Raw genomic sequence first — 11,932 nt, 5'->3', positions numbered from 1 at the left:
TTGGGAAGTAGGTGATTTTATTCAGATGGATTGAATGAATCACTAAAAGTTAATATATAGGTGAGCACTTGGAAAGATAAACATCGTGCAATCTTTAATTACCAAAAGGTTTTACAAGATAAGAGATGTCTAGCTCCAATTCTGTATGACCCTGCTTAGACCTGGAATATTATAAACACCCTGGAAATGAGAGTGCAGCAAAATTTCATCACGTCAGCTGATTTGTCAGACGGGGAGATAGCAAAATAATCTCGTTGAAACATGCTCACCTCCCATGCGTGATGCCAACCCAGGTGCAATATTGATGCCATGGCTGTGAGTGTCCAAAATAAAGGGTGCAATCTCAAAATAGGATTAAGGACAGAGAAGCGATCCATAGGGAAGTGCGTCATTAGAATTCGTTACCCTAAAGAGCTTTGAGGGTATTCAATAGGATGTGGAGTTAGTTCAAGATAGTGGTTCTGAGCTGCAACATCAGCCATGATTTTATTAAACGTTAAAACTGGGTCAGAGGACTGAATGGCAGACCCCTGATTCTGTAACTTGTGTTCTGAGCTGTCAACTGATGCCTCCAAATCAGAAGTTCAAGTCACACAACATCCTGACTTCAAAGTCTCTTGCTGCCTAAACCCCAAACTCTCTGCCCAATGGCGTGGACACCAAGGCCAGAAGCACTGGAGTGGCTCAGGAAGGTCACTAACCACCCCTTCCTCAAGGATCAAGGAATGGGCAATGAACAGTGGCCTTGCAAGCAACTTGCATATTGTCAGAATGATTGAATCGTTTGTGGCGCCTGGATGAGGAAATTCGTTATTTCTCAACTCTGCAATAGTTTTCAACACTTGAAGTGTTAATTTAAAAAAAAACAAGGGTATGCTTTTATTTCCCCAGTGAAACAGTTCAGTAGTTCAACCACATTTCTGTGTTTTTTTTTTAATCACGAGTTTTCAGAAATGACCCAAAACAAATAATTTTGCAAATATGGCCAGCTGCAATTAAAGCAAATAAGGAACTCAAAACAATGTTGCTTTTCTGCACCAGTATGAAGTTCATTTGTGGCCCTGAGCTTTTGATAAGGAGCTTTTCTGATCTGCAGGGAAATTGGGACTTTTGTTTCAAAGAATGAGGTATTGGTTTCTGACTTCCTGCATGGCCGCAGCCCACTGTAATGGTGCCCTGTCAGTCATCAAAACATCCTGGTTAGACATTTCATAGAACTCTCCCAATCTTCCTCTCTGAAACTTTGAAAGGATCCCCAAAAACCATGGAGGGGAATGCAGTTGATGCAGGAGATCAGAGTGGATGAGAAAAAATAGCAAATGATTTGACAAGACAGAAAGCTGTTATCCATCGTCAGCTTTGGTGCAAAAGCCCATCATAGCTTCACTGGTTATGAACTAACTTGAAATTTGTAAGTGTGAAACTTCACACTTGAGCATTAAAGTAACAGAAACAAACTAGGAGTTGAGACATTCCTGCAGTGAACTCTCTCTACTTTCACTGCCACTGAACAGAGGAGCAGGATGTGGAAATGTGACTTTTTGTTAGCCTTTGACCAGCTGGAACTAACTTCACTGATGTATTTGTTAAGGGCCGGCGAGGTTAGCGTAGCGGTTAGCGCAACACTACTGCAGCGCTAGTGACCAGGGTTTGAATTCGACGCTATCTATAAGGAGTTTGTATGTTCTCTCCATGTCTATGCAGGTTTTCTCCCATCCTTCGAAACATATTGTGGTTGTAATTTGGCATCTTGGGCTTGTGGGCAGGAAGGGCCTGTTGAATGTCTACATTTAGGAAAAAAAAGTTAGGTCACCAGTGGTTAAATTTAGTGCAGCTAAATCATACATTATACATGTACTTTTCCCCACAGATCGATTTTCCCCACTCCCACTATTTATGCTTTCCAATCCATGGTTAGGGGATTAACTGAGAATAGTGAAGTTTTACATTGTGTAGCAAACCCCCTCCCTCAGGTATGCTGTCTTTTCCTTGTACTTAGGGAGCAGAAGCCCTGGGAGAGAGTCGTTGGTTTGACAGCACAGTTTTTGCATGATATCTGTGGGCTGATGTGGTCTACGTGTAGTGACACAGAACACACAGCAGGCCGTTGTTCCTCTTCAGTTGGCTGGGTGTTCTTCAGAGAGCTGAAGGTGAAGATGATCTGCAGGGCAGCCCGATATGATAAAAGATCCCCTCACCCTGGAAAACAAAACCAAAGAATGACTCACATCTGGCCAAACGGAATGCCACCATTGTGTCCCGTCAATTTGTACTTAACAATCATCAATTTAGAAACAGTATGTTAGAAGGTACTATTGTATCAAGGAATAAAAGCAGAAAATGTCAAAGCACCCAGCAGGACCAGGCAACCAATGTCAAAGCACCCAGCAGGACCAGGCAACCAATGTCAAAGCACCCAGCAGGACCAGGCAACCAATGTCAAAGCACCCAGCAGGACCAGGCAACCAATGTCAAAGCACCCAGCAGGACCAGGCAACCAATGTCAAAGCACCCAGCAGGACCAGGCAACCAATGTCAAAGCACCCAGCAGGACCAGGCAACCAATGTCAAAGCACCCAGCAGGACCAGGCAACCAATGTCAAAGCACCCAGCAGGACCAGGCAACCAATGTACAGTCTATGACTCTGAGTGGAAGAGAGGAAAACTACGCTGTGTGTTGCCTTGGAGAGGTAAAGGCAAGTCCTGGGATATCATCTGTCCCAGCCCCTCTGGCTGCATCTGTCTCACTAGATCTTAAAGCTCTGCTGTTGCCTGGATCTCAGAGGACTCTGAAATTCTCTGCCTAAGAAAGCAGTGGCTGCCTCATTAACCATGTTTAAGCCAGAGTTGAAGAGATATTTATAAAGTAGGCATTATGGGGAGAGAGTAGGCAGATGGAGCTGAGTCCTCGGACAGATCAGGCGTGATTATATTGAATGGTGGGGTGGGCTCCACAGGCCGATTTCTGCTCCTGTGTCTTATGTACTCTGTCTAGGCTCTGACTACAGAATGATGATTCAAACAGAGTGGGGTTTAATCACACTCATTGAAGACGTGTTTCCCACCCATCCCCTCTTGGAACCCCATAGCTTAAGTACAAGCTTTTTACTGCAGTTTCCATCAAGTTTCTATTGGCCTTTAAAGCTTCCTGCCTGCAATAGAACAAATTAACCCACGATGGTGTACACACATATAAACCCACGCAATAAACTAAACCTTCCCTACCTCATAAGCCTATATTTTTATTTCATTCATGTCCCCATCAAAGAATCTTTTAAATGTCCCTATTGTACCAGCCTCCAACACCACTCCTGGCAATGCATTCCAGGAAGCCACCACTCTCCATGTAAAAATCTTACCTCTGACGTCTCCTCTAAACTTTCCTCCCCTCACCTTGTACAAATGTCCTCATGTCTTTCCTGTCCACCCTATCAATGCCTCTCAGAATCTTGTAGGCCTCTATTAAGTCACCTCTCATCCTTCTTCACTCCAAAGAGAAAAGCCCTAGCTCTGTTAACACGTTCTCATAAGACACGTTCTCCAATTCAGGCAACGTCCTGGACAATCTCCTCTGCACCTTCTCCATAACTTCCACATCCTTCCTATCATGAGGTGACAGGAACTGGATCCAATTTTCCAAATAAACAGAGGATTATAGGTGTGAGGGCGGGAAGGATTAGATATATTTTTTCCAAATATTTTATTTTGAGAATTTTCAATCAGCATGCAGTTAAAATGAAGAATAATCAAAAAGAAAAACAACAGTATCAATAATTGCAACAGGAAACTGAATTTTATTCAAATCCCCTATCGATTGAGATTCATATAAATTAGCATAAAATTGCATGAAAGCTTCATTTATATCCTCTGGTTTATAAGAGATCCTGTTCGAGTCTTGCTTAATTGCATTTATTGTTCTGGAGGCTTCTTCTGCTTTCTACTGCCAGGAGAGGACCTTATGGGTTCTTTCCTCTCATTCTGTTTAGATCTTGTTATAATTTTCTCCATTTTATACGTATATATTGTATTATTATTTGAGCCTTTTATTAATTAACTGTCTACGTTTATCCTCAGAGCCCACTCCTTGAAGGTCCTTTTCCAAAATTATAATCTCCTTTTCCAATTCTTCCACCTCCCTTGTTTACTCTTTTTTAATTCTAGAGGCAGAGTGAATTATTTGAACTCTCAAATATGCTCTCAAAAGTGGAATTATAGTTGGTCTCACAGAACATTGTTATTTGGTTCCAAATAAAGTTACAAATATCCGGCCACTTTAACAACAATATATGTAGGCGTCGCCTTCTTGTCTGGCATATCAATAGTTAATACAAGATGTGAGTGGTCTGATAAAAGTGTCGCCTTGTATTCAATTTCATGATCCTGCCCTGTAAATGGGCTGCAACCAAAAGTAATCTATCTTCAAGTAGGAGTCATGTTGTCTTGAATGGAAGGAATAATCCTTCTCTCTAGAGTGAAGCCTTCTCCAAACATCCATTAAGTTCAGCTGCTCCATTGGGAAGGGATTGATGGGAAGCAGGGTAACATAGGTCAGCACAAGATTATGAACTGAAGGGCCTGTACTGAGCTGTTCTAAGGCAAGCTCATCCAACAGGATGAAAACAGAAGGAAAGGACCCTTATTTCCCTGCGAGGAGCTCCCTCATCTTGATGAGATCAGAAACAGAATCATAGAGGTTGTTGTAAAGGAGTGAATCAGACAACTGAATGTACATTTAACTTTGACACCAACTTTACTGTTTCAATAGAAACATTCTCATTACGATTTCATCCGCGGGTATAAATTGGCAAATTATAACTTGAGTAGGGCTCGGGCTCAAACGTCGGTAATATATCTTTACCTCCTATGGACACTGCGAGACTTGCTGAGTTTCTCCAGTATTTCTATGTTTTTACTTCAATTGCAGGTGTCTGCAGATTTTCGTGTTTCACTCTTTAATTGGCAAATCCTTACATCTGAGATTTAATTTTAATTTTAGACATTCAGCACGGTAACAAGCCCTTTCACCCCATGAGCCCGTGCCACCCAATTGACCTATAACCCATGGTATGTTTTGAATGGTGGGAGGAAATTGGAGCCCCCATGCAGACACAAGGAGAATGTACAAACACCTTACAGGTTGGGGGATGCCAACCCCAATCCTGAATGCTAGCAACGTAACCGCATTGTGCTCAATGTACTACCCCTTAAACTGTTTGTTCTGCTCTCACTTCAGAAGTAGTTTCAAGGAGCAGTTTTCCAGGAATATCTTCCAGAAGTAGTTACTATTGAAATTAAGTGGACAGAAAGGACTAATTTAAAAAAAAAACATACCAGTCTTTCTTTGCTTACATTTTTACGGTCACTATGCCCCAGACAACTAGAATCGCAAGGAAACTCCAACGTAAAATTCTCCAGATGATTTGGTACTTCGAATTATTTTTCCTGAGAGGAAAGGCAAAATTAGAAGAGCTTACTCCATGTACAGAAATGTGTGTGACCCATTATTTTCACTTGATTACAAGAGCAAGATGGTGTTTGGCGACCCCAATAAGCTCCACTTATTCAGTAAAATCATGACTGATCCTATTCATTTTTCTGCCCTATCCCCCTGTCAACATCCATCGTCTCAGCATTGAATATCTTCTTGATCAAGGTACTGCTGTCAATGTCAACATCTATTGTCCAACCTTAATTGCCTTTGATAAGGTGGGTGATGAACCACTGCAGTCCTTTTGGTGAAGGTGGTCCACCATTACTATTATGGTAGGCAGCTCCAGTCATGACAAAGGATGGGTGATATCTATCTAACTCATCGACTGAGCATCCATAGGTCCTTGGGTTAGAACTTTCTTGAAGTCTACAATCTCCTGCATAAATAAAGATGTCCTTGCCTCTGTTCTAAATTATTGGTGGCTTTATCCTGAAACTACTGAATGCCTTTTGTCTTAAAACTCCCACTAGAAAATAGTCCCCTATTATCTATTCTAACCATCCTTCCAGGAAACATGGACCGATCTACTTTGGCCATCTCGCTTAGCCCAAGAATCAGACTGATGAAACTCCAGCACTTGACTCAAATTCAGGGATATCTGATTGAGAAAAAGAGAACAAATCTCCAAGTGAGGTGTTACCCAACCCTTTTGCGAGCTGCCCATAATTCTAACCTCTTTGTTCTGTCTCTGTGTTTTTTTTCTGCATCTCATGAACCAGCAGATCATCATGCAAACTGGATGCAAGGAATTGGACCATTTCATTGAGTGCTAAGCAACACCTAGGCTGGGGCAGGAAAGTTTTCTAAATCAATACATAGATGAGGGGGACAGGTAGCGTCAGGCTTTTTCCATTGAGTGGGGGAGATTCCAATAAGGCATGGATTGAGATTGAAGGGATAAAAGTTTAGCGGAAACACGAGGGGGCATTTCTTCACTCAGAGGGTGGTGGGAGTGTGGAATGAACTCCTGGCCAAGTGATAGATACAGGATCGATTTTAACACTTTAGGAAAAATTGGATAGGTATATGGATGGGAGACATATGGAAGGTCATGGCCCAGGTGTGGATCAATGGGACTAGATGGGAGAAGGTGTTCAGCATGGACTAGAAGGGCCAAACTGGCCTGTTTCTATGCTGTAATTGTTAAATGGTTATTTAAGAATGGCAGATTTCCTTCCCAAAAGGGCCATTGAAGAACCAGAAGTGGTATCACAAGAAAAGGAATCACTCCTCTTTTTATTACTTTAAAGTTTTTTTTTGGAACATACAGCACAGTACAGGACCTTGGCCCATGATGTTGTGCTGACTTATATATACCTACTCAACAATCTAACTCACACCCATTATATTTTTCTTGCATCCATGTGCCTGTCCAAGAGTCTATTGTACCAGCAATGTTTTCCAGGCACCCACTACTCTCTGTGTAAAAAAAAAACTTGCCCCTGATGTCTCCCTTAAATGTTCCTCCCCTCACCTTATACACAAAGTATTTTTTTTTCTCAATTTAACCAAGTTCTCTTGAGGGTAGTGGAGTTGGGATGGAAGGTAGCAAACTCTGCAGGACACAATAGTCAAATTGGGGATTTCTGAGTGAAACTACAAATGATCAGAAACCAATGAACCTCTGCCAGTTTCATGGTTTAATGTCAACAAGTGTTGATATTTTTTACATTGCAATTACAAGATCAGGGCATGGGCCATCAACACAAGCTGTTGATTTTCCACCACATAATTTTCACTTTTACGTGGTATGTAACATCACTTTTGATTCTAAATCTGTATTCGAGAAACCTATGCCAAAGGCAAATTGCTGGGGGTGGGTGTGGGGGGAGGGGGGGTCAATGGGCCAGGCAGCACCTGTGGAGGCAGAGAGGTGGTTGACATTTTGAATGGAGACCACGTATAATTCTCTCAACATCAAATAATCTATAATAATCCTTTGGACAGTGTGAAATATCATTCAATCTCTACAATAATGCAGATTTAGAAAATGTTTCCTTTACCCAATTTCCTTTCCTGGTGATTGAGCTGTCAAAAGTGACCGATGACCTGTTAAGTATGAGGTAAACAACTGTAAGAATGCTGTGCAGGTAAATATGCATCAATTTATATTAAAGATCTAAAACTTAATGCAAGGCAGCATGAAATTAATGCCAACAGTGAATAGTTTCATTTCTTAATAGAATTGTAATTCTGCTGAACAATTGGCAAAAGTAGATTGAAACCTTACTTTCAATGACCTTAAGGTTTACAGGATGATGCAGATTGACGAACCGTGTGGTAATCGCACACCAATACCAGCCTTGGTCACTCAACGTCAGCTGTTTCATTGTGACTGTAAACTCCCCAGCTGTATCATCAGCTGTAATTGATATCCTGCCATCAGCATTTGACGTTGTGGTGCCTCGGGTCTTCACTAGAATGGTACAGGTTGACTGCTCTTTGCCTTTGCACCAGTACTTTAAAAGGTGGTGATAAAATGTACTATATGTACATGTGATATTGACTGATTGCCCCTCTGATCCATTTACTTCAAGAGGTCCACTTAGAGCAGCTTTTGTAACTGTTCAATGTGAAAAGATAAAGTACATGTTAAAATATAATAATTGTAACAGGTGCGGTACATAAACGCGCTGGAGAAATCCAGCAGGCCAGCAGGAAGTAAAAGACAGTCAACGTTTTGGCTCTGAGCCCTTCGTCAGGAATTTGGAAAAAACAAGTAGAGGTGGGAGGGAGGAGGAGGAGAGGAGAGGAGGGAAGAAAGGGAAGGGGGAGGAGCGTAGGTTGATGGTTGGATATACAGGTGAGAGGGTAGTAGAGAGCAATGGGTATAACGAGGGGAGCAGTGAACCAGACAAGAGGAGAAATTCTTCGGGATACTCATCCCTCAATGAGACTTCATAATGGAGTGGCCAAATTATATTAAACAAGAAAAATCTGAGCATATACTAAAGAGTTTAAGGTAATTTGAAAATACGCTCCCTATCACCTGCCATTCCTCCAATCCAAGGACTCAGAAGTTCTCACCATCAGCTGAAGGAACTCAACAGGTCGATCAGCAGGAGGAAATGAATGGTTGATTCCGGCTGGAGGACTTCATCAAGACTCCCACTAATGATGCTCAACCTGCTGAGACCCCCCAGCAGATTGTATTTGGCTTCAGAGTCCATGAGGGGGAACTTCTTCACAGAGAGAGTGGAACGAGCTGCTAGCTGAGGTGGTGAATGAGGGCTCAATTTTAACATTTAAGATGAATTTGGACAGGTACATGGACAGCAGAGGTATTGAGGGCTACAGACCGGATGCAGGTCAGTGGGAGGAGGTAAAAAAATGGTTCAGCACAGACTAGAAGGGCCAAAGGGGCCAGTAATGTTCTATGCTTTGAGATAATTTCACAGTTCTTAATATCAATTAGCACCGTCTTTTGGCATAATCACTAAATCGTTCTTAATCTCGGATTGTATGGTTCAGAACAGTCCACAGCCATTCGAAACCTTTTTTTTTGGCTATGGTGCCTCCCCCTCCCCTGGATTGCTGAAAGTTTAATGGACCACTTCCCCGTGAAGCAGTCAAGTTTTGGTTTCTTCTGTACTTCTCTCCTTCAGATGACATAAAAAAAACATTAAAAAAATTTAATTTTTTTATTCCAGCCATACAGCACGGTAGCAGGCCTTCCAGCCAACAAGCTCATGCCCCAGTTAACCTACAACCTATGTTTTGAATGGCAGGGGAAACCGGAACATGTGGAGGAATCCCAGGCAGACACGGGGAGAACGTACAAACACTGGCACTGTAACTTAAGTTGAGTGAGGGGAAAAGAAACCCAGGCTTTTACTTAAATGTGGTGTGGCCTTTTGAGAATGGCTGGGTTAGAGTAGTAACAAATAGAAAGTGATAAAAACAAACTAAGAGCAGGCAATTCTGTGCCACTCCGTTGAGACATGTCAGTCCTTGAAATGGTTTTAATTATTTGAAAAGGATTTACTGGGATGTTGCCCTGACTTCAGGAATTAAGTTACAGGAAAAAGTTAAACAGTTTAGGATTTTGTGCCCTGGTGTGTAGAAGAATGAGGGGGGGATTTGATAGAGGTATTTAAAATTATGAGAGGTCTAGACAGACCTTTTTTTTCCACTTAGGGTAGGTGAAATACAAACCAGAGGACATGGGTTAAGGGTGAAAGGGGGAACATGAGGGGGAACCTCTTCACACAGTGAGTAGTGGGAGTGTGGAACAGGCTGCCAGCTGAAGTGTTGAATGTGGGCTCAATCATGAAGTGGGGTATGGAGGGCTATGGTTGGGGTACAGACTTGTGGACCTAGGGAGAATAATACTTCAACACAGACTAGAAGATCTGAAGAGCCTGTTTTGTTCTATGGTTCTAGGAAATGCACAAAAGCTGAAGGACGCAAGGAAAGCTTGGATCATCGTCCGAACAAAGCAATTTGCAACCATTACAACATTTTTGAGTGCAATGTTTGTGGTAATGGCAGCTAATTTGTGTACAATAGACTCTTACAACCACCCAGAGGAGTAGGACGTGCTGGTTGAGATATTTCTGTTCCCACGGTTAGATACATTTGATTCTATGGGAACAATGTACCCAGCAGTAAAAAAAACGATGCCGGAGAAACTCAACAGGCCACAAAGCGAAGATAAAGATACATAACCAACACTCAAACCTGAGCCCTTCATTGAGATATGAGCAAACCATAGGCAGGAGCAGATTGGAGAGGTTCGATCATGGAGACTGTGAGGTTTTCCATGCACTTAACTCAACTGCTCATGTGAACAAACTTACAATTAGACAAGCACACCTCTGCTAATTGTCCCTAGTTCCACTAAAAACCAATATTACCAATCTTGAAGGGTAATTGTTGTCACTTACCTGAGAAGGAGATCACAAAATAAAGGAATGCAAAGTCCATTGCTTTCTATTTTTGAATCCTGGTGAAACTTGTGATATTGTTCCTATTTCATATCTTGATACTGCTTGACTGTCTATAGGAGTTTCAAAATTAATTGGTATATTTATAGGGACGGGGAAGGGACTAGTCAGAAATGGATTACTGTATTTTCACTCGTATAATGAGCACACGCATATAATGTTCACAAAATCATAAATTGAGTAAAGATATATCTGTATAAGCACTAATACCACGCGGATGTTATAGCCTACATTCCAATTCACAAGAGCAATTTGAATAAAGATACATAACTAATGCCTCGAACCTGAGCCCTTCATTGAGATATGAGCAAAATGTAGGCAGGTGCAGATTGGAGAGGTTGGATCGTGGAGAGTGTGAGGTCCTACTATCTGCCACAATTAATCTCCCGTGCTTTACACTCATTCAATTTCCCCCAGAGGTGGCAATCGCCCATTAAAGAGATGATATCCTCCTGCAACACGTTAACAAGCTTTGGAGAGGAATCAATTCAATAGATCAAAGAGAGGCTTCAGAGTTAAGCAGGATTTTTAATTCTGTCATGATTTAAAAAGCCTTTCTTTAAGTGAAACCTTATCTTGTTAAAAATAGTGTGCAATTGAGATATTTATGGCTTGATTTGATGTAATAAGGATGATTAAACTGATATCAGGGCAAAATCATCCCAATGTTGTCTCAGATCAGAGGCACTTGATACGTTAAACTCCTCTCTCAGGGGATGGGTCTGTTCAGTTAACATTGATAAGGTTCAGTGCCCTACTCAGAATATCCTGTTTCTTGGAATACCATAGCACTCAGGTCAAAGAGATTTTCCCGAGATCAAAATTTCTCATGCCCGCTATAAATTGTGCACATTCTTTCATTGCTGCTATTACATTTCCACGTTTGCTATAAATTGCTGATGCAACTTTCCCACGCCTGCTATAAATTGTGTGTGTATTTTCAACATGTAACAATATTCTTGTATAGTGTGCATGCGCATATAACACGCAGCGGATGGGGTGGGGGGGATACCTGGTTTGTAAAAAACACCTTATATGTGTAAAAATACAGTACTTTGCTCTTTTTCTGTGAGCTGGTTCTATCTCTCGGCAAGCCAGAGTAATGGATATTAAGCCTTGACTGACAAAAGGCTCATTTTCATGAGTGAATTTTTGTATATGGTAATAAATGATCTCCTAGAGCAGTGGTTCTTAACCTGTTGTTTCCTCTCACATAGCAACTTAAGTAATCCCTTACTAACCACAGAGCACCTGTGGCATAGGGTAGAAAGGGATTACTTAAGGTGGTATGTGAGTGGAAGAGATGCTTGAAAACCACTGTCCGAGAGGGAATGGAATGTTGAATTACTCCACCATTGAGAGGCAATCAAAACATGTGTGAAGCAGCAGACACTGTCGAAAGCAGTGGTTTTCAAACTTTTTCTTTCCACTTTCATACCATCTGAAGTAACCCCTACGCCAAAGGTGCTCTATGATGAGTAAGGGATTACTTCAG

At 41.7% G+C, this 11,932-nt stretch overlaps 1 protein-coding gene across 2 annotated transcripts; it reads right to left on the bottom strand.

Annotated features, from left to right (window-relative positions):
• On the bottom strand, nucleotides 1-10,486 carry LOC138765185 (CMRF35-like molecule 5). Of its 2 annotated transcripts, none has more exons than XM_069942101.1 (5): nucleotides 10,378-10,486; nucleotides 7,722-8,054; nucleotides 7,495-7,540; nucleotides 5,350-5,442; nucleotides 1-2,199 (listed from the first exon to the last, which is right to left on the bottom strand). In XM_069942101.1, the coding sequence occupies exons 1-5, from the start codon at nucleotides 10,415-10,417 to the stop codon at nucleotides 2,118-2,120; spliced, it is 594 nt and encodes a 197-aa protein (XP_069798202.1). In that variant the 5' UTR covers nucleotides 10,418-10,486; the 3' UTR covers nucleotides 1-2,117. The 2 variants fall into 2 exon arrangements, with proteins under 2 accessions (XP_069798202.1, XP_069798203.1); XM_069942102.1 differs by having other exon boundaries at nucleotides 2,111-2,199; nucleotides 5,332-5,442.
• Between the last annotated feature and the right edge of the window lie 1,446 nt (nucleotides 10,487-11,932).

Source organism: Narcine bancroftii, chromosome 5, assembly GCF_036971445.1.
Source record: "Narcine bancroftii isolate sNarBan1 chromosome 5, sNarBan1.hap1, whole genome shotgun sequence".
NCBI lineage: Eukaryota > Metazoa > Chordata > Chondrichthyes > Torpediniformes > Narcinidae > Narcine > Narcine bancroftii.
Note: the sequence above shows the minus strand (reverse complement) of the source record. Positions and strands in the feature narration are given on the sequence as shown.

Coding starts and splice junctions, on each gene's coding strand:
- LOC138765185 (XM_069942101.1), bottom strand. CDS start 10,417: ATGGACTTTGCATTCCTTTATTTTGTGATCTCCTTCTCAG. Junction 5,443..7,494: donor TCACCAGGAAAGGAAATTGG/GTAAAGGAAACA, acceptor CTTTCCTCTCAG/GAAAAATAATTCGAAGTACC. Junction 2,200..5,349: donor GGCATAGTGACCGTAAAAAT/GTAAGCAAAGAA, acceptor TTTGTTTTCCAG/GGTGAGGGGATCTTTTATCA.